This window comes from Eubalaena glacialis, chromosome 12 (genome assembly GCF_028564815.1).
Source record: "Eubalaena glacialis isolate mEubGla1 chromosome 12, mEubGla1.1.hap2.+ XY, whole genome shotgun sequence".
NCBI classification, from domain to species: domain Eukaryota; kingdom Metazoa; phylum Chordata; class Mammalia; order Artiodactyla; family Balaenidae; genus Eubalaena; species Eubalaena glacialis.
This window is the reverse complement of record NC_083727.1, coordinates 43,689,378-43,712,347: the sequence shown is the minus strand read 5'-3', so window position 1 is coordinate 43,712,347 and position 22,970 is coordinate 43,689,378. Positions and strand designations below refer to the sequence as shown.

The 22,970-nt window shown below is 43.3% G+C and overlaps 1 protein-coding gene across 1 annotated transcript in view; it reads left to right on the top strand.

The window, feature by feature from the left end:
* The first annotated feature begins 9,068 nt into the window (after positions 1 to 9,068).
* SLC35F1 (solute carrier family 35 member F1) overlaps positions 9,069 to 22,970 on the top strand; it is a 400,751-nt gene continuing 386,849 nt past the window's right edge. Inside the window, exon 1 of the mRNA XM_061206841.1 lies at positions 9,069 to 9,726. Within this exon, the coding sequence (XP_061062824.1) occupies positions 9,554 to 9,726 (173 nt within the window). The 5' untranslated portion in view covers positions 9,069 to 9,553. The remainder of the gene's footprint in view (positions 9,727 to 22,970) is intronic.

Genomic DNA, 22,970 nt, shown 5'->3' with positions numbered 1-22,970 from the left:
CCTTTATCCAAATATGACATATACACTCATGTATGAGTCAAACTAGTACTTGCATTCATACATTCCAGATTTTAATACTGTGATTCTCTAATTTGGAGACATAGTCTCGAGATCTGAGTGTTGACTGTTGTCAGTGTTGGAACTCTGGTACCCTTAGCTCCATTACAAATCCTTCTAGTCCTCAAGAAGGTGTTAAAAGTTTCAGTGGTGAGTTGTCAAAATACGCTTGCTGGGCTTCTCTGGTGGCGAAGTGGTTGAGAATCTGCCTGCCAATGCAGGGGACACAGGTTCGAGCCCTGGTCTGGGAAGATCCCACATGCTGCGGAGCAACTAGGCCCGTGAGCCACAACTACTGAGCCTGCGCGTCTGGAGCCTGTGGTCCGCAACAAGAGAGGCCGCGATAGTGAGAGGCCCGCGCACCACGATGAGGAGTGGCCCCCACTTGCCGGAACTAGAGAAAGTCCTCGCACAGAAACGAAGACCCAACACAGCCATAAATAAATAAATAAATAAATAAATAAATAAATAAATAAATAAATAAATAAATAAATAAATAAATAAATAAATAAATAAATAAATAAATAAATAAATAAATAAATAAATAAACCCAAAGTTAAAAAAAAAAAAAAATACGCTTGCTGCCTTGAGGCTCTCTGTTCACTGTAGGGCCATTATTTCCAATGATGCTGTTGGCCTTGGCATGACTTTCAGAGTTTGTCAGGAGCCTTACTGATGGCAACCACAACTTTCACTTTCCTCACTGATGACTGCTCTTTAAGTGCTTCTACTGGGTTGGCCAAAAAGTTCGTTCAGGTTTTGTCATAAGATGTTATGAAAAACCCAATATATTCATTTAGATTTAAGCTCTTTGAATGTGGCAGTCATGCCCTATATTTTGTAAGAAGCCTACAGACCACATACACACTCTGGTGTCCTGTGCAGAGGAGACACTTGATGGCTGTTGGTTTATTGATTACCATGACAGTGGAGGTTGTCATGTGTCAAGTGGCAGGCTCCCCAATTGGGAAACTGAATCTCAGCTCTACAAATCATTAGAAAACCATGCTATGAATGGGGAAGGACTTTCCATATGTATTACATGTATTTATTGGCATTTTTCTATGTTTGTAGCCAGTACTTCCCATGTGCTCTCTCATTTAATTTACACTTTACTGCAGACATAATTATTACATTTTTCACTGACAGAAAAATTCAGGCTCAGAAGTGATTACATGGTCACAGTACAGAGAACAACAATAACACTTAGGAAATTCCAAGGGTTTTAGGAGCTGTGAGCCAGGAACCATGGACAAAGACCAAATATATGAAAAATGTATTTCTTATAAATCACAATATCTCAGCTATTCACTGAATTTGTGAAGAAGTTATTTCAGGAGAAAGATACTGAGTTCGGTTTAGTGTTTTGGGTTCTAGATGTTTGTGGGATAAAAAAGTGAAGATGTTCAGTAGGCAGTAATCTATACTAGTCAGAAGCTCTGGAGAACCACTTTGTCCTGACAAATCATTTCAAAATGATTTGAAACTCATTTGCATATAGATGATAATTTAAGCCATAGAAATATACGAGATTGCCTAAGGAGAGGTTGTGGAGCAAAAGAGAGGAATTTAGGGCAGAGCCTCAAAGAACACATTTAAAGGACATACAGAGAAAAAGACTCCTGCAAGAGAAACAGAGAAGGATCAGTCAGAGAAAGAAAACCAAGAGTACAGAAACCAAAGGAAGAAAGTTTCAGGAGTGTCACCTGTGTTACATGGTTTATACGTTATACAAGAGTCAACAAAATAGAGACTGAGAAGTGTCTACAGGACTTAGCAACTAGGAGGTCCTCAGTAACTTTGGAAAAATCAGTTTCTGTGGAGTGGTGAATGGGAGCAGTTGGGTAGAAACCTGGCTGCATAAGAGTGATGAGTGAGTGTGAGGTTAGAAATAGGAGAGAGCAAATGTGGACAACATGGTCAAGAAGTTTCCCAGTAAAGGAGATAAAATGCCTTTAACTAGAAGGCATTCCTCTGACAAACTCGGAGGTAATGTTGTTATTGCTGTTGCTGTTGTTTTGGAAGGGAGAGATTTGAACAGGTCCAAATGCTTACTGTAAGGAAACAGTAGAGGGGAGAGTTTAAAATTGCAGGAGAGGCAGGTGTACTTGATTGATCAAGTTCCTTGAGAAAGTGAGAGAACATAGGCTCCAGAGCACAGGTGATGAGAGTAGTCTTCGGAAAGGTGAGGGATACCTCTTCCATCATGAAAGCTGAGAAGGACCAAAAGAGGTAAATTTGTAGGTTTGATTGTGGGAAGCTGAGGGAGTTCTCAACAGCCTCTATTTTCTCTGTGAAATAGGAGGCCAGTAACTGATGAGGGTGAAAGAAGAGGTGGTGGAGATGGTGGAGGTGATGGTCGGAGAATAGGATATTTTCATATACGTATTTTAGAAAGCACTCAGTTTTTTGTGATGATAAGGACCACGGGAGTGAAGGAAGAGCTGATGAAAAGATCATTGGAACTAAGGAACAGAGGAATCAAGGCATTTGGTAGGTCTTTTGTTTGAATGTTGAAACAAAAGTCGTCATAGGAACAGGTAGAATGAGAAAGTGAGTCAGGGACTAAGATGATCAATTAATGAGGGGTATTGGCAGCAGGTCAATAGGTGACAGCAATAAGGAGGGGTAGTAAGTTGTCAAGTGCGATGTCCTGAATTTCAAAGGAGATGTAGTTTTTAAAGAAGTGTAAGGAGAAATGTTGTGAAAGAAGAAACAAGAAGCAAGAGGCTTCCTATCCTAGTTCTGGGACCAAAGCTAAGTACGGTGTAAGACAAAAAGCAGCACCCACCTGAAAGGGCTTCAAAGGGAGTGGAGTCATAAGGGATATTCAGATTTCAATTAAGGCAAAGAAAGGTGAAGATGCTGAAGATGAAAAGAGTAGTTTTCTGATAACATATCATGAATCCTAGAAGGCATAGAAAAAAGTTAAGGGTGTGGGAAAGGTGGGAGATCAAGTCAGTTTAAGGATATATGGCTATCATCCTGTGGGTGATGGTTGATAACTTAGAAAGCTTGGGATTTTGAAAGTAACAATCAGAGATATGAGGCATGAGGGGATCAGTCTCATAGATGAAGTTGTAGTAGTCAACAAAAATAAGGAGCCACTGGGGACCTGTCCTTGCCTGCAGCTGATGGTTGCTTTGTTGCTAAGGAATAAGAAAGGGCCTCTCTTTTAGGTAGCCATTGGCATATAGATGATAATTAAAATCATGGGTATGGTGAGCTTGTCTAGGGGGTGTAGAGTGACAAGGAGGGGTCTAGAGACTGAGACTTCAGGAATTATGACATTTGATGGCTGGGTGTAGGAGAATGAGCTTATAGAGAAGACTAAGAAGGAGCCATCAGGTTAGAATAAAACTAGAAACGTGTGGGTCATGATGGGATACACTGGGAAAATTTGTTTTATACAGAAAGGATTAGTTAATATTGTCAAAGGCTAAGGTGAGGACTAAAAACCCCATCGAGTTTTATAACATGGAAATCACTGATAATCTCAGCAAGAGTTTTATGTGAAGTTACTGGACAGAAGCCAGACTGATTGAGGAGTGAAGGAAAAGTGAGAAAACTGGGATAATGAATCGGCAAGTTCAACAGTTTGGCTTTGAGGGGATGATGAGAAATGGGAGGGTGATGTGGGATCTAGAGAAGGTATCTTTTTTTGAAGATCAGAGAGACTTGAGTACGTTTGAATATCTACAGGACAAGGGAGATGTTTTATATATAGGAGGGAGAAGAGACAATTGATAATATGAGTAAAATTTCCAAGAAACTGAGAAGGAATGATAGAATTGCATTTCTTCTCAGAGAACACACCGAAAAATGTTGGTTGGGAGGTCAAAGAGTAAAATAACAGAAGAAAGAGTCTCAGAGGTAAAGTTAGTGGCTTTTGTGTTTGATTCCTAAACCACCTTTAATCCCAGATGTTTAGTCTTAGACAATCATGGTATTGCCATCCTCTTTGCCTCCATAGTGTAGGACGGGTATGTGACCCAATCATGGCCAATGACATGTAAGAGAGGTCTGTCCATGGGTTTCTGGAAGACATGGCTCCTTTCTTTTCTGGATGTTGGTGTATTTGGATCTGACACATAGAATTGCAATCTTCTGGCAACCCTGAAGGAACGAAGCTGATGGCAGAACCAACTCATTGAGGTTGGTAGAGAAAGATGGAAAGACTCTAGGTCTTTGGTAATATTTCTGAGATACTGTATTAACTAATTCTGGGTCCTGCCCAACCCCTGGATTTCTCATTTTATGATACAATATATTTCCTATTGTGTGAGCCGATTTGAGCCAGGGGTTTCAGCTACTAGCAGTTGGATATGTCCTAACTAATGCAGTAGGATTAGTTGCTCTCAAGACAGAACTGACACAAGAATACTAGCTGGTTTCTAAGGCTAGATAATACTCATTATTTTGAGATCCCACCAGAAATCTGTGGCCTTTATGCTGGTTCCACATAAAACATTGTTGCTGTTTGTTGTTGTTTTTGAATTGTATACACCTCAGTGCTGGGTGACAGAGACATTATTTTAGGACTGAATCAGTACACAAGTAACTAGTGCTCACAGATTCTAATGACCTTGCAAAGTCAGCTCTAACTAAATTAGCCCTGAGAAAAATTGGCCTTCAGTAAGGTTTTTGGCCTCTTTAAAGTTTATTACCAAATAGAGAATATGGCATGTTCAAGTCTGAGTCACAAAATAAGAAACTGGAGTTAGGTACAAAATTAGGAGTTCACTTGGGTTTCTGAGTAAACAAAAATATCACAAATATATTTTCACGTATTTTTTGGGAAGATTAAGTAGAAATGCTTTAAAAATAAAAAGAATTTATAAATAAAAGAGAAATTGTTATTGGGTTAGAGGTAGACTATTTGCCTTCTCACTGTTTGACAAAGTAATGTTGAAAGATACCCAGTATGAGATAACTTATTCCCATTGACTTTAACAACTCACCGATGTTTACAAACCTAAGGGGAAAATAAAAATCTACTATATCCAATTGAACGAATAAACTCAACCATGTTTAATTTTTGATTTGTAAAGTGAAAAAAATTGTTTACCATCTTCCTACCTTCCCCACTTTGCTGCCAGAGGATGTTAACTAGAAAATGATGTCTCACCATTTATTATATTCTGTCATTTTATGTCAACCCAAAAGACAAGAAATTGCTTGTTGAATTGTAGCTGAATCTCTCTGCTGGGAAACTGAAGGTTTATCAATGAGGAAAGGATAGACAACTCCAGTGAATGGAAGCACAATTAGCAAATTAATGAATCTGTCCGTAGATTTACTGTGACAATTATTTGTTAGCTTAACTAAGAAATTGTTGCAGCTCTTGATGGCGACCCCTACTTTTCCCCCTTAGCTGCAATCTGCTTAGGAAGATGACTTGACAACACCAAGAATCCAATGGAGAATAAAAATGTCAGGGTTATACTTCTGTATTTTCCCTTTTTTTAGAAAAAAATGTTTATTTTTGTCAAATTTATATCTGTACATGGTTTAAAGAGTTGATCCTACAAGCTCTGTTAGGCAAAACAGTGGTGCCTCTCCCCACCTCTCCACCATTTTCCCCTTCACCACAAGCAATCACTTTCCACTGTCTTAGTTGATTCTCTTATTGATCAAGATGCAGTGTCTACATTGTTATGGCTCAGCAAACACAATTTGGAGCTTAGACAATTAGTGAACTATGATTACTTTTCACCTCAGGCCTGAACAGCTCTCGGTTATCACTGGAGTTCATAAGTACCATTTTTTAAAATTTTCTTTTTCACTTGTTGTTAAGACCTACCCATTCTACTCCTTTTCCCTTTCCCCTCTCCACAAATTTCCCACCAGCTTTGTTTTCTTCTCTTCTGCATGAATTCAATTAGATGAATGAAACTCTGAAGCTCTATCATTCTAGATGTCACGCGTTTAGTAGTGTGTGTTGCGTAGATTCAACCAGACTTAGGAGAGAAAGAAAAAGAGTGAGAGAATGGCACGGGGAAAGTATATGGGCACTGGGCATTTGCAGCAGTACAAGCAATTCCAGACAACTGTTGAGCAATCTGGGGAGAATCATCCGTCACTTCTGAAGCATAACTTTGAAGCTTTAATCTGATAAACACACAGGTGCGGTCTATGCTAAACAGATTGGTCAAAATGCCTGGTGACTGAGGTCTGAATCACAGACCAAAGTCTACTCTTCCTTACACGAGTGGAAGTGTCTTCAAAATCAGCAACATTAGAGAAGGTGTTGCTGAGATTCAACTTCTGCTTCCTAAAGGAATTCAACAGTGCTAGTGTGTGTCTTAAGTGAGGTTCGGATGATGTAAGGGGAAGAGTGGAATGGAAATTTTGCAATAGTGATGTGCCCATAACCACAACTGGTCAGAGAGGTAAACCGAGCAGTCAAGTATGACCCTGGCATCCACATGCCACTACTAAAAAACTCCAGCCTTCATCCCTTGAGGCCAAAGACGCAGCGGGGCGGTGGGGGGGGGGGGGGGAGGGAAATAGGCCTTCCCCTCATCTTTTCTGTTTAATTCCATTCAGACACACCACTTGACCTTTGCACTTTTTTTATTCTTTTTTTTTTTTTTTTAATTTTTATTTATTTATTTATTTATTTATGGCTGCGTTGGGTCTTCGTTTCTGTGCGAGGGCTTTCTCTTGTTGCGGCAAGCGGGGGCCACTCATCATCGCGGTGCGCGGGCCTCTCACTATCGCGGCCTCTCTTGTTGCGGAGCACAGGCTCCAGACGCGCAGGCTCAGTAATTGTGGCTCACGGGCCTAGTTGCTCCGCGGCATGTGGGATCTTCCCAGACCAGGGCTCGAACCCGTGTCCCCTGCATTGGCAGGCAGATTCTCAACCACTGCGCCACCAGGGAAGCCCCGACCTTTGCACTTTTAATTCCTGTTTCTCTGTCTCTCAAATGCAATTCAACTCCTTTTTAGGAGATGCTCATGAAACACAGAATTGGAGGATAAGAAGGGAGCTGCTGTTGTATCCCCTTTACCATAATGAATAAGAAAAACATGGTGCTTGAGACTGCTTTTGGGTCTTTTCTTAACAGCGAGATTGAAATTCTACATCTCTCATCCTGTTCTCTCCCATCTTGGTTTTCTCCCTTCCTGATTCAGCAGAGATTTAGTTCATTTGCATTCAGTGGTCCCTCTAGAGGAATGACCAGGTGCAAATGCTGATATTGAAGTGCAGACACAGCACTTGTGACGTGCCAAAAGCATTCAAATGGAAGCAAGCCAAATGCGAAGGAAGAGGGCACTGAAGCAAACAGTCATTCAAGGCAGACACCTGAAATTACCATAAATGTTGTTTTAATAGAGAGACTCCAACCATGATTTGCTGTCAGGTTCAGCTGAAGTGCATTTCATTCACGTCTCCTACATTTGGTGGGTCCTCCAAGGGCAAACTCATTACGAACTATTAGAATCTTAATGCCCATGAGGTTACAAACCTTGATCCTATTCGTAACAATTCTTCAGAGCATCCTGTACAAATCTGAGGTGGAAAAATATGAGAATGATTGCTGAGAAAGAATGGGACAGTGTGTTAATTATAAAAGGGAAAATGTTCTAATTTGAGTTAATTTTGGTAGAAAAAGACTTCAGGGATATTTCAGGTGGTAACTGGGTTTTACATAAATTGAAACATAGATTGGAGAGTTTTTTTGGGTAGCTGTTTCCTCAAATGTTCAATGATTAAAAAAAAAAAAAAAGGGCTCCCAATCTTGTTAAAGGAATGGGAACTTACTTCTTAACCAAAAAATGAATCTCATCTTCTTTTTATCCTCCCGTCTCCCCTTTCCCCTCTGTTAATCAGACAGCCCATCCCTTTTTTCAGTGTTGCTTTCTCCTCAACCCCCTTCTCTGTGGCACATCCTATCACCAGTATTTTTTATTTGCTGGTTTCCAGTGCATTTGCATTCAGTGGTGGTATCAGCATGCTTTTCTGTAGATATACTTACCTATTAAACATATTCAGGGCAAATAATTCCACGTACTGCACTGAAATGGAAACAAATGTTAAATGTGTATCATTTTTCACTATAGGATCTCTATCCAGGCAGTCTAGATAAAGAAAAATGTGAAAAATCTCTCTATCTTAGGAGTCAACTATTAACTGGGATCTAGATCAATAGGTCTGAGAGATGCCTGGGAGAGAGAATCAGTTTCCTTTGGCGGCAATATGGTGTTCAGGTCTAAGATTTCGGAGCCAGATACACAGGGGTTTTCCCTTTTGAGAGTGGAGATCTGTGGTAGTAGCGCCACTGAAGAAGCTGTCAGGGCCCCCTGCTGGGTGGTTTCCCTCATTTAACTCTTACAGCACTGCGGGGAGAGAGACAGGAGTAGCCCCGCTGCACAAAGGAGACTGTGTCTCAGAATTCAAGTAAATTGCTTAGGGAGTCTCTGCTAATGAGTTTTAGAGGCACGATTGGAACTCAAATCTGCCTACATTCCCTTCACAGTGTTATGAAACCGAGACGTTGAGTTGGTCTGATATGCTTTTTCCAATTCCCAGAATGAATTCTTTGTGAGAAGCTGTTTCTCCTCCAGTTTCTTCCAGGCCCATTATAGTGACTGTAGGTGTAATATTTAGGATACTCGAGTTTGGCTTTGTAATCCAGGGCCGGCGCCCTTCTCAGCATCCTGTCGCTGTCCCGGGAAAGTGGTGCTAGTTTCCGCGGCATCTCGGCAGGAGAGGGGAGTTCCTTCTAACTAAAGAGGGAGGATCTATTCTCAACCTCACGAGCGGGGGGGGGGGGGACCCACAAACAGACAAACAAACAACAACAACAACAACCCCAAAAGAAAACAATCACAGCAGCCCAGACCATGGGCCTCTGGTGGACCGGGGACGGGAGGGTCGCGGCATCGAGGCACCTCGGGAGCGCCCTCTGGCGAGAACAGGGCGCGCGTCCCCCGCCCGGCCCCCCTTCGCCGCCGCCGCTGCGCCCCCGCCAGGCTCTCTGGGTTCACTCCCGGTCTCTCACTCCGTGAGACACAGACGGCAGCTTTCGGAGCGAGCGGGGGACCGGCTGAGGCGGCGCCAGCGCCACTGCCGCCGCTCGGCCCGAGAAGACCTGGGCACCGGGAGAGAAGGCGAGGCCCGGAGCCCCATCCCCTCTCTCCTCTGGGGTCTCCTAAGCCGACCGGCCGCTCGGCGCCCCCGCGCGACACCCTTCACGGCCACTTCGCGGGGCGTGCCGGGACTTGGGGACGCGGCTCGGGAAGAGCCGGGGCAGGAGGCGGCGGAGCGAGGGTGCGCGCACTGGGACTGGAGAGGTGTGAGTGGCGGGCTGGGCGGCGGCGGCGGCGGCCGTAGCCGCGGGTGCCTCCCCGCCTCGCCGCTTGGCAGGCAGCACCGCCTCCCCGGGCCGCGGCCGCCCGGCGGAGTCCTCCGCGCGTTCCCGGGCCCGGAGCCGGCGCACGATGCGCCCAGCAGCGTTCTGATCGCCGCCGCGCCGCCGCCTCCGCCGCGATGATCCCCCCCGAGCCGCAGCAGCAGCAGCTGCAGCCGCCGCCGCCGGCCCCGCCGAACCATGTGGTGACCACCATCGAGAACCTGCCGGCCGAGGGCAGCGGCGGCGGCGGAAGCCTGTCCGCCTCCTCCCGGGCCGGCGTGCGCCAGAGGATCCGCAAAGTGCTGAACAGGTGAGCGGCGGCGGGGGCGCGGGGCTGCGGCTGCGGGCGCCCGGCCCGGGGACCCCTCCGTCCACCGGGCGGCCCGGAGGCCCTTTGGGACGGACGGAGGCGCGTCCGGGGAGACTGAGGAGAGCGGGCGACGACGCGCCCCGCGCTGGCTGAGAGGCCGCGGCAGCTTTGTCCCGGAACGGGGAGCCCCGGAGCGCCCGGGCGCCGGCTGGTCCGAGGCGGGAGTTCGGGGAGAGGCGGGGTTCTGCCAGCCTGGCTGCTGTGTGTCCGCGCTCACACCCTCGCACACGCGTGTCGCCTCGCTTCGCTCTCCCACTCGGGCCCCAGCTTTGCGCTCGGGGGCCGGAGCGGACCTGGGGGTGGCCGGGGAGGAGGCGGGAAGGCGCAGGGCTGCGGGGATGGCGTGGAAGTCGCCGGCCTCGCGCTCCGCCCGGAGGTATCCCAGCCCCTCGCCGGGAGATGGGGTAGTGGCGACAGCCCCGGCGGGTGGCGCGGGGACCCACTTCTCCCGCCCGGCGCCCCAGTTGCGGCTCCGACTCTTCCTGGCTGGGAGCGGGGATGGGGAGGCTAGAGGCCTGGGTCAGACCCAGGCAAAGTGCAGAAATGTTGCGGGAAGGGTATGAGGAGGAGGCTCCTGGCTGTGTGGAAGCCAGAGGAGGCGAACGCTGGCGGCCGGCGCCTCCAGTGCTGGAATCTGCGCAGTGGATGGATCAAGGACGAGGCGTTTAGGATGAGAACCCGGGTTGATGTGAGATGAGGGCCCCCCCTTGGCGCCCCTGAGTCGGTCGTGATGCGAAAGGGACTTTTTCTACTAAAGTAACTTGAAATGGTGGAAGAGCTGACACTTAAAAATCAAATAGAGAACTGGTTGTGTGTGTTTTTATTTGGGTGCGTGTGTGCCTTTCGATGCATCTGTTGGGGGTAACTCTTAAGGTTGCTCTGTTCGTACAGGTTTCTGTGTGGCACTCTTTTGGGGTAGCCGAGATTCCCCCAAGGGATTCACCTCAAGCTCCTTGGGGCTGAAAGCTCTAGTGGGAGCACAAAATACGTACAGAAATAGAAGCTTGAAAAGCTCCTTATTTTCGGAGTATGGTTTAATTTAGTTATATGAAATCCCAAACCATTCAGGAGTCGTCACTTGTGAAGACTTAACGTATATTAGCTTACTTGTGGGTACTTCCGTGTGTTTCCATTTATTATCAAACGAGAAGAAATTCACTCTGAAGTGAGACAAGAGTTGGTAATAGAAACTCAAGCCTTTATTTTCCTTTGATTTGTAGCTTAGAATAACACCTTCCAAAATATTACGTATTACATCTAAAAAAGATAATGAGCAGAATAAATCAAGAAGATGCTGGCTCAGTACGTATTATGTGGGCTTCCTATCCTTTCTGAATACCTGTGATTTTTTTGAATTGTAAATGACTTGGCATTGGCTGTTTAAATTTAATGCAGAATATGTTAATTATTAATTCCCCTCATCAAACTGAGAAAAAACTGGTGCCATTGTTCATTTATCTTTGCTTGATTGTAAGTTATTATTGACTCTGTGCAGGTTATTTCTTGATGTTTCGTGGATCTTAGAGTCCAGAAGAACAAGAGCACTGAGGTGGGAGCTGAGGGGCTTGGTCTGTCATCATTCCTCTGCCGCCGACGTGCCACGTGGCTTGGGGCAGAGCTGTTCATCTCCATGGCTCTTGGTTCCTTCATTTGTAAAATGTGTTTTATACTTGTCTTATCTCTCTTATCATGGTTTTGAGAAATAGATGAGGTAATACTGAAGAAAAGACTTGGGAAAGTATACAGCTTTACACGAATTCATTATTCAACCGAATTCTGTTGTCTAAGGGAGGACAGTGGGAATATCGTACACAAGTTAATTGAAGTCATGGTACATCATGGGGAGAACGTTGTATTTTACTAGCCTTCAGTGATCTGTGACATGAGTTTTATAGAGGAGGAACTTAGACTGAAAGGTTGGGTCCATGACATTTCATGGCAGATACATCTGTGAATGGAACCCAAGGGTTATAGCCTTTAGATTTCAACTGAAACATTTGGTTGTCTTTCAAAGTTCTTCAGAATTTTCAGTGTAATATTTTGTATTAAGTAAATGATCTTTCCTTATCCTTAAAGGATAAGAAGAAAATATTTCTTTGGAGAAGGAGTGCCTTTGGTAAGGAGACTGAAAAAAATCAGAATAAGTGTAAAAATCCTGGTGGAGTAATTTTGTTAGCATGCTGATGGGCTTGGCTTTTGCTCCATGATTATGTCAACAGGAGACAGCACTAGTTGTGGCTGTTGAATGGTTGGGCTCTGTGTAAAAGCAAGAGGTGGGGGGCAGGAGTGGAATTTTTGAGTTCCTGTGCCAGCACTTAGGTGTGGCTCCCCTCTGGTCTGAACCCTCCAGGTATGTTGGACTAGTCAGTAATGGCTTTAAGGCTGGCCCATTGGGTGCCATATCATAAGCATCTTTGTTCATTTTCTAAAAGCTAAAGATCCCTTTTTGCTTCTTTTTCTTCTTTTCCTCTTCCTCTTTCCTTAATACTTCTATTTCCTTCACCTACGTTGCCCTATCAACTAATTGTCTTCTGGACAATCGTTTCTTTTCATCTACCTCTGGCATGCAGCAATTTAGCTGCTAGCAGAAAGTGAGGTTGGAAATCTGGAAGTTTGGAGCCAATATGAAAAATATCCCTCTAACTTTTGGCATGCAGATATACTGTTGGCAGGGTTCTAGTGCTGTGAGCTGGCCAGTAGAGTCTCTTCAGTGACTGAGTGGGGCATTGCACCACTGTTAGTTACTCTGAGCATCCCACTGGGCCCGAGGGGCGGTGCTGAGAGACTGAGGATGGTGCACTGGGACGAGGAGTGTCAGACTGTGAGCAACGCAAGCCTGGTGAACTGCCTGCCACTGGTCACAGCCTGTAACAATAGCTACCTGCCAACCCAGAGGAAGAAATGCAAACACATATGCTGTCTGTATCCTGCCTACCGAGGGATAGGTAAAGGGAGAAGTACTGATTAATAATTAAAGGTACTGTCTTTCAAGAAGCTTAGAATGAAAATGCAGTATTACCTTAATGCAATCTGCCTTACATTGTCCTGCATCATTTTATTTCCTCAGTATATCTCCATATCCTTTCCCCTTTCTTTAAAGGCTTATTGAGTTGGATGGTTGCATTTTTTGTATGACAAATAGGGCATCTCACTGATTGACTACTCCCTGTAAAACAATTAGAGTAGAATATAATAGTATCCATGATTTTGGTGAAAGAGGAGGTGCTAGATAATTTTTTTACCAGTTAATGGAATGTGTCACATTCTTCTTCCCTGTCCTGTTCAAAATTGTTTTAGCAGTGTGATGCAAGAAATACAAGATGATTTAGATGCTGGAATAATTGTTACTTCTTTAATTCCCAAAGATTTAGAATAATGTCTTGGTTCAAAGAAGGAAAAAATTATGGCAAACTCCTCTTCACTTATTCCTTGAGTGTGAGATAGTATTTATTACCCTGCCACAGGCAAGCAAGATATAACAAAAAAGAAAATACTTCAAGGGCAACAGTTGATGACCCTCTCACAGAAACTGCTGATACTAGTAGATTTCTTAGAAACATATAGGAGTAGATACTAATCTATGTAGTATCTGAAGATTTTCTCCTCTAAAATGATTTCATTACGAAATGTTTGTGAAAAACGAGTGATAGCTTGTTTTATGTTTTGCATGTGTGCGGTTTTATTTATCTTTTCCCACTTGAATATTAGTTTCAGATCTTAATAAAAATAACCATGAATTTCAAGTTTTGACCCACTTTCTTCCCAATAAGAGATGCATTGGGTTGTTTCAAGTTATAAAGGCATTTCTGCCTTTTTGTGTCTTGTGGTGGGGATGTTTAATCATTGGAATGGAACCACGAACGTGACTCTGGGTCATCCATTAATTTGATTGGAAACTAGCTGATTTCTAACGTACATTTTGGTTTATTTCATTAATTTTCAAATTTATGAAACTTTTTTGAATTGAAAACTAAAAGGCATTAAGGAGGATACATAGGAGAGTTGGTAGCAAGCCTACATAAAATCGATATCCATGTGGGAAGTTACCATATGTGATGGGACAGTATGTATATATAGCTTTTCTGAGTTATTAAGTAAGGTGAAGAGAACCTGGTGAACCAACAGAATGGCTGCCAGGAACAGAGTTATGCTTGTACTATTAGGTACAGTTGATGAAGATATCTATGATCATTTAGGTGATCCTTTTTTATCAAATGGGACGGCTTTTGTTAAAAAATTGATAGTGAGGCTCTTCCTCAAGCTACTCCTTCTAACAGATGTCAGAATGAAAGGGGAAGACCAACCAGTAATGAGGATAATTGATACAAAATATTCCAAATGGAACAGCATGGTGTGATTAAAAACAGACATTTCTAAGATTAGTAGTAAACAAAAGATGTCTGAAGGACACATTTATTTTTAACTAAAGGACAAAATTATAAAACTGGAAGATCATCCAGTATATTTTTTTGCATGGAGCTTGGAAAACTGAATGTTCATATTAAAGGAATATTTGGTTTACCTTGGATAAAGATGGTGCATTTCCAAGGAAGTAACGTGTAAGAAAATGGACCTATCTTCATGTAATTTTTCTTTGACCTTTTACTCTCTCAAGATCCTTCAGTGCCTCAGGACCATAATAAAAGATGTCTGTTTTTACTGTACACTGCTACAGATGTAGACAATATGGCAAACTGAGTTGGCTGCCCATGTAGTTCTAAAGTTACTTAATGCAAGAGCTGATTTATTATTTAATTGCCATTTCTCATAAAAGTAGAATGTAGCATGTGAAAGTACCACCACCAGGTTTTAGTTTAGCTTTCTCATTCATTTGAGTTCAGGCCAATGAGCATTCACTGCACCTTGTTCAAACACATTAATTCTTGATTATGTTTCTAAAAAAGTATACTTAGGAAGTCAAATGCCAATAGACACATGGAAAAATACCCCATACTATTTGGCATATTTCTTGACTGTGACACGAACATCTACATGTATACATTCATTTTTTCTTTTTTTTTTACTTTAAATTTTTGAATTTTATTTTATTTATTTTTTTATACAGCAGGTTCTTATTAGTTATACATTTTATACATATTAGTGTATATATGTAAGGGCTGAAACCACATAACATAAAATTTACCATCTTAATCATTTTAAGTGTACAGTATAGTAGTGCTAACTGTATGCGCATCGTTATGCAGCAGACCTCTAGAATTTTTTTAATCTTGCAAAACTGAAACTCTGTGTCCATTGAACAACAACTCCTCTTTTCCCTTCCCCACTGACCCTGGCAACCACCATTCTACCTTCTGTTTCTAAGAGTTTGATTATTGTAGATACCTCATATAAATGGAATCATGCAGTGTTTGTCTTTTTGTAATTGGCTTATTTTATTTAGCATAATGTCCTCAAGGTTCATTCACATTGTCACAAGTGGCAGAATTTCCTAAGGCTAAATAATATTCCATTATGTGTGTGTGTGTTTGTGTGTGTGTGTGTGTGTGTCTGTGTGTGTAATACCACATTTTCTTTATCCATTCACTTGTTGATGGACATTTATGTTACTTCCATCTCTTGGCTATTGTGAATAAAGCTGCAATGAAAATGAATGTGCAAATGTCTCCTCAAGATCCTGTTTTCAGTTTTTTTAGGCTATATAACCAGAAGTGGGATTGCTGAATCATCTGTTCTATTTTTAATTTTTTGAGGAACCTCCATACCATTTTTCATAGCAGTGGTACCATTTTGCATTTTCACCAACAGTACACACGGGTTCCAGTATCTCCACATCCTGCTAACACTGTGTTTGTTTGTTTTTGATAGTGGCCATCCTAATGGGTGTGAAGTGATATCTCATTGTGGTTTTGATTTGCATTTCCCTAATAATCACTGATTTTGAGCATCTTTTCATATACTTGTTGGCCATTTGTATACCTTCTTTGAAGAAATGTCTATTCAAATCCTTTGCTCATTTAAAAATTGGATTGTTTGGTTTTGTTGTTGTTGTTGAGTTGCAGGACTTCTTTATAAATTCTGGATATTAACCCCTTATCAGATATATGATTTGAAAATATTTTCTTCCATTCCAATGGTTGTTTTTTCACTCTGTTGATTGTTTCTATATTCATTTGTTCCTAATCACTTTCTGTGTGCTGAGTCCTCTTCTGGAGGACACATACATAGCAAAACATTATTCTTGGCTTGAAGGACCTCAAAATCTAACTGGGTAACTTGGCATATGTACTGCTATTGAGAGTGAATGATTATAATCTGTAATCTGAATTTTTATGCATAATGCTTAATTGTATGCTTCTAAATATCTAGATGCTAGAATCATATAAATAAGTTGTCCTGTATGCGATCCATATTGCATTTATTCTGTCTTATACAGACACTAGTTGAATGTACAAGAGTTGAGAAGAAGTTTCCCAGGAAATGGCAAGGAAAACAACAAAAATAAATGTCATAGAAAATATTTTCTTAGAAAAATGACATGCCTCAATCGGTGGTAGCATGAATGTAATTTGTTTAAGTATACTATTATTAAACTTTTTAAAATATTGTTTTCTGCTAGATTTAAATTTTAAACTCTCAAGAAAATTTACCTGTGTGACTGTGATGTTAAAAAATACCTTACATACCATTTTACAAGTTCTGATATTATGAACCGTCAATTCCTGCCCTTTTAACAAATTAATTAGGGAAACCTAGTACAACTGAATACACATTTAAAGGAGGCTAAACATAAAAAGAAACGAAACTGAGTTATTTGTAGGGGGGTGGATGGACCTAGAGACTGTCACACAGAGTGAAGTAAGTCAGAAAGAGAAAAACAAATACCATATGCTAACACATATATATGGAATCTAAAAAAAATAATGGTTCTGATGAACCTAGGGGTAGGACAAGAATAAAGACGCAGACGTAGAGAATGGACTTGAGGACACGGGGGCGGGGGGAGAGGGTAAGCTGGGTAAGTGACATATATACACTACCAAATGTAAAATAGATAGCTGGTGGGAAGCAGCTGCATGGCACAGGGAGATCAGCTCTGTGCTTTGTGACCACCTAGAGGGGTGGGATAGGGAGGGTGGGAGGGAGACGCAAGAGGGAGGGGATATGAAGATATATGTATACATATAGCTGATTCACTTTGTTATACAGCAGAAACTAACACACCATTGTAAAGCAATTATGCTCCAATAAAGATGTAAAAAAAAAAAATAAAGGAGGCTAAAAACTAAAACATGCTAATTATATCCAGATTCAGAGTGACAGGCCTACAATTCCTAATCATTCCTGGCTTGGAGATAGTACAAGGTACTGATTGTGTAAGACAAATACTTCACTGGTTTCTCTTTTCCTCGTCCACTCATTCATTCAATCAGTCAGTCATTTATTCAATGAGTATTTATTAAGTGTTTACTATATGTTGGGCACTGCTGGATCATAGTGGTGAACCAGACAGTCATGGGCTGACGTGGACCCTTGAGTGCCATTGATGGAGTTTCTAACTGTTATTACCCTTTCAATATAATCTATCAAGCGGACAATTTAAGTAAAGTAGAAATAAAGGTAACATACATCAAAATGATTAGATTTTCAAGCTGATCTAACAGAGATGCAAAAAAAAGCCCCATAATTTAGCTGTTTCACCTGTAAGAAAACTACTCAAGAGGAAGACTGAACCCATAATAAAATTTCTTGAAGTTTACACAGAGTCAAGAGGCAGATCTTTCTTGAGGAATACAATACAATTTGTTTCACTTAGGACTTTAAACAAAGGAGGAATAGCCATTAATGTTCATCTACTTTCAGAGTGTTAGAAGAAAAAGGAGAACAGACTTGGATCTCATCCTGCCATTTCAGGGCGAGCCTATCAAGGTCATTGCCATATAACCCAAGAAAATAGAGTTTCCTGAAAATATCTACATTCTGACAGTGCATACACAACTTTGAGGGAGCTTGGGGACATGTTTGTGCATTGCAGGTAAGAGAGATTGAGGGTGATTTGGAAGGACTCGATTGCTTTACTATGTAATTTGATACAACCTATGAGTGTTTGAATTAAAATGAGCATTTAGACAGTAGCTCAAATTCTTAAATTTTACATTATAAAGCATACATTTTATATTATAAAATTTTGCATCATATGTTATTCTCATAATAATCTTTTTATAGATATGGAAACCAATTTTTATGGTCACACAGCTAAGTGCTTTTATAAGACTACAGAGGAAGGAGAGACTAGGCTGGAGACAGGGCAGGAGGGTTCAGGGATGGCATTTGTCCTTGGCATTGAAAGATGGTGTCTTAGGTTGGGTTGCTATAACAAAATATCATAGACTGGGCAGCTTAAACAACACACATTTATTTCTTACAGTTCTGGAGGCTGGGAAGTCTGAGATCAGAGTGCTGGCAGATTGTGTGTCTGGTGAGGGCCTTCTTGACTTGCAGACAGCTGTCTTCTTGTATCCACACATGGTGGAGGGAGAGAGTGAGAGTGAAAGAGAGAGAGAGAGAGAGAGAGAGAGGGAGATCTCCTTTCTCATCTTATAAGGATACTAATTTCATAATGGGGACTTCACCCTCATGACCTCGTCTAAATCTAATACCTCCAAAGGTTCCACCTCCAAATACTATTATACTGGGGAGTTGGGCTTTAACACATGAATTCTGGGGGGACATAAACATTTGATCCGTAGCAGATGGGTAGGATAGGAACATGTGCAAGAAGGGGGATGACAGAAAGGATGAACCAAATATAGAGTAAGAGACTGGAGGAGGATTAAATGACCAGTTTGACAATATTTTGTGTAGGTAAAAAGGCAGTAGCGTGAAGTAAGGCTAGAATTGTAGGATGGAGTCAGATAATGGAAAGCCTTAGACACTCCAATATGAGTTAGACTGTGGGTTATTATTTTTGCAGGTTATTGAGTAGAGAAAGGACTTGATCAGAGATGTGCCTGAACATTATATTTTGGACAAAGTCTGTAGGACAGATGGACAGAGGATGGACTAGGGTTTAGGGGTCAGTTAGGTGGCTACTGTAGCCATATAGTGGAGTGGAGACAGGAGTCTAAATGGGATGGAGGCGGCCAGGATGGAGAGGGAAGTGCTGTAATTTGAACAGAGTGTGGACCAGGGTCAGAGAGAGGAAGATTAGATTATTTTTGAGAAGGTACTCAATAGTGTCTGCAACATAGTGGGTGGTTAATACTTGTTTGCTGAAAGGTGATAAACTTGCTACAAGGAAGGGATCTGCTCACTAGGGCAGAAGAGACCTAGGGTGTTACCTGAACTAGACAGGCAGCTGGAGGACCTTAGCCAGCTACTCAGTGGTCTGTGGACCTGTGCTGATTCACAGATTGTGTAACCAGACTGTGAGGAGAACAGAAATCAAGAGTAAGCATTAGAAATAGCTATAGCAACTTGACAGAGTACTTTTATGATTTTTTTTCTAATATTAAAATATTGGGTCATGTATTTTAATTTTTGGTTTTTTGCCATTTTATTTTTCTAGTAGTTGATTTTTTGAATTGTATTTTACAAAAGAATTGTCTTCAGTGAATTGAAAAAAAAGAACCAATATTTTATAACAGATAGTTTGAGAAGCACTGGTCCCAGTCCAGTATCCAACAGGGAGCAACAGCGAGTCTGGATTCTGGAAGTGCATCTAATCATGGGGTAGGGGGTCCTCATAGTGGTAGCATTAGGATGGTGCTAGTCATGGCCCTGGAAATCTGTACATCCCAGCTGGCAATGTGGAGGCAGCAGGTTAGGCCTGATAATAGCTACATTAAGTATCAAGGACTCAACCCAACAGGCTAGGTTGGGGCTCCCACCTTAAAGGGATCTCCTGGAATGTTAGGCGGGAAAGCTCTTTAGCAATGAGAAGGGGTACAGCGCAGCCCACCTTAAAGGGATCCCCTGGAATGTTAGGCGGGGAAGCTCTTTAGCAATGAGAAGGGGTACAGCGCAGCATCGCAGTTCTGTGGAACGGGGTATAAGTGGAGAGTGCTATTTTTCAAGGATCTTAAGGAGAGCAGATTCTAGGTCTGAGTGCAGAAAGGAGGGTCAGGGCTACAGGGGGGCTCAGCATGAGCAGCAGGACCACTGGCATGGTTCTACTTCAGGCTCTGAGGAGCACAGAGTAGGAACTCTTCGGCCATTCAACACCATCACTACTGAGCCAGCTAAGAGGCACCATCTAGATATTGGGGAAGCTGCAGGGAACAAGACATAAAAAGCCTCCACTCTCCTGGACACTATGTTCTAGTTGGGGGCAGGCAATAAACGCATACATAAGACAGATATCTCATTGTGCTAAATACTCTCCAGAGAATTAAAGTGGGGCAATGTGACAGAGAGGTAACGGGTGGTACTTTAACTTGAGTGGCGAGAAGAGGCCTCTCCCTGTCTGGTAACATTGAAGCTAAGATTGGAATGACTAAAAGGAAACAGCTACTTGAGGGTCAGGAGGCAGTGCATTCCAGGTGGATATGCTGAGATGAAACGAGCAGCAGAGTGACTGAAAGTAAGGGAGTGCAAGAAGGGGGGGAGCATGGGAGCCGGGAGATCACGGGCTGGGGCGGGGTGGGGGGAGGCAGGTGTGAGGTCTTTTAGGGCCCCATAGGCCGTGAGAAGAACTTGTGTTTTATTCTCAGTGGGATGGGGAGCAACTGAAAGGTTTTAAGCAGAGGAGTAATGTGGTTAATGTTTTGAAAAGCCCGCCCTGGCTGCTGTTGGAGAATGGACTGCGGGAGAGGTAAGTGGCTCCAGGAGGAAAGGGACCTCGCAGGCTTGGACTGGAGGGTAGCAATGAGGTGGAGAGAAGTGGTTGCGTTTTGGAGTGATTCATCTTGGGAGATGGAGTCCGTGGGATTGGATGAGTGGTTTGGTGAGGCTGCTGAGGGAACTGAATAAAGAAAAACTCCAGTTTGGGGGCATGAGAAACTGGGTGAGTGATGGTTCCCTTGTCCAAGATGGGAAAGACAGGGAGAGGAACATGTTTGTGGATAAAAAGTCAAGAGTTTACTTCTGGCAAGTTAAGTTGGAGATGTCCAGTGGAAATGTCACATGATAGCTGGCGTATGGGATTTAGGGAGAAATCAGGGGCTGGGGATTTGGATTTGGGTGTCATTGGTGTGGTCCTGGATAGGATCATCTGGGGACAATGTGTCGATAGAGGAGAAAAGGGGTCCCAGGGTCACTCTGGGGAGTGCATCAACTTCCGAGTCAAACAGAGGAAGAGGACCCAGCAAAGGAGTCGGAGAAGGAGAGGTCTGAAGCAGGAGGGAAAACTGGAGAGTACGGTGTTCAGAAGCCTGGAGAAGTAAGTGTTTTGAGAGGGAGGAAATAAACAGTGCACGTGCTGAGAGTAATCAGCTAAGGGAAGGGTGGAGAAATGATTAGTGTCTTGGCAGCAGACAGGCGCAGGCTCAGGTGCTGGGTGCCGATGGAGGCCTGGATGGAACGGTTTGGAGAGGGACTGTAAGCTAGGGGTTTCAAAACATAGCTTTTGAAAAGTTTTCCTCTAACCAAGAGCAGAGTAAAGGGAGAGTCTGTTAACAGAGGACATAATACAAAAGGTCTGTATGCTGATGGGAAAGATACAGTGGAGAGGGGAAAATTGCATATGCAGGAAGGAATGGGGTAAAGGAAGGAGGAAGGCCTTGCAAAGGCTGAGATGGTAGGATCCCAGGTGCAGGGGGAGGGGTTGACCTTGGAGAGGAGCCAGGACACTCTCCATGCTCCAGGAGGTGGGGGGAGAAAGCGTGGGTGTAAACGAAGATAATTTGGTAGATTTGGTGGTGAGAATAAAAGGTGATTCCTGTCTGGTGGTTTTTCTTTTTCTGTGAACTCTGAGGTCATCCTATCAATTAAGAATGAAGGTGCTGGGTAGTGGGGGAGGGGTGTAGGACATTTGTACGGAGAGAAGTGGAAATAGACATTTTGAAGAATCAGAAAGGAGACATGCAAGAGAAGTATCGTAGGATGTAAGGGCAGAGCTATGCGCTTTTTTGACATTTGTGATGAGGAGGCGGTGAGCAGTGTGATGGGCAGAAAGAAGCTACTGCTGTTTAGAGTCTGTCTTGGAAAGGGTTAACTCAGAAACAGATCTGGGCCCTGGTGACAAGGCATGCGAGAACCATCAGCGGATTCAGCTGTGAAGACGTCAGGGTATTAGTGCAGGGCGTATTTAGGGGCGCTCAGGAGGATTTCGGTCCTGATTATACTTGGGAGTGGGGTGTGAGAGAGAGAAGAGGGAATTAAACGTCCCTTGGAGATTTTGTGTCTGGGCCCCTGGAATGATGATGTCCCCTTCAGAATGTGAAATGTGAGTTGTTCTGTCTCAGGGAACTGACTTCCGTTTTTCGGGGACCTCAATATTCTCATTTGTAAACTGGTTAAAATAATCCTAGCCCTTCATTTCCCATTGCATTTTAGGGAATTTTAAATGACATAACATCTGGGAGAGGACTTGGAAAGCTGCCAAGCACTCTGCATTTGTTATCCTGCTCACAAAATTGAAATGGGAGCCCGGGTTCTCGTGGCTTTGTGCCGTCGCAGGCCCGGGATAAGCGCTAACGAGCGCCCTCAGCGCGCCAAGGACTTGGATGCAGGCGCTGCTCTGCTCGGTGGTTTTCCTCCTGAGCCTTGCGGGTCAGAGTCTGAAGTGGAACCCACCCACCTACGAACAAGGCACAAGTCTGTTTTACTTCAATGTATTGCGTTTTTTTGAAAGCTAGATATATTTAAACATTTTTGGCTTTGTTTTAAGAACGCCTCTTCTTTGGAAGACTAATTTGGCAGAAGGCATCTGCCCTGCAGTCTGATTGCGCCTCTCAGAGTGATGGTTGCTTCGGCGGTACCTGCGGTTTGTAAAGGAGAGTTTGACAGGTTTCGGGAAAGGGTTAGTGCCTCTTGAACTGGGGAGGTTTCAAAATGAGCTTGGGCCTAAAAGGCTCCATAGAGCCCGGCAGTGGGACAGACAGAGCGGCTCAGAGGGAAGGCACAGAGCAGCTTTTATGTGCTAATGAGGGGAAGCCCAGATGCCAGGGGGATCAGAGGAGCTCTTTGTGACGCGGGGATGGCTGGAGCCTCTGTCCTTATCTGGATCGTGCCACAAGAAGGAGAAACACTGCACCCTCACAGAGGGGCCCTTGCCTCCACGGATA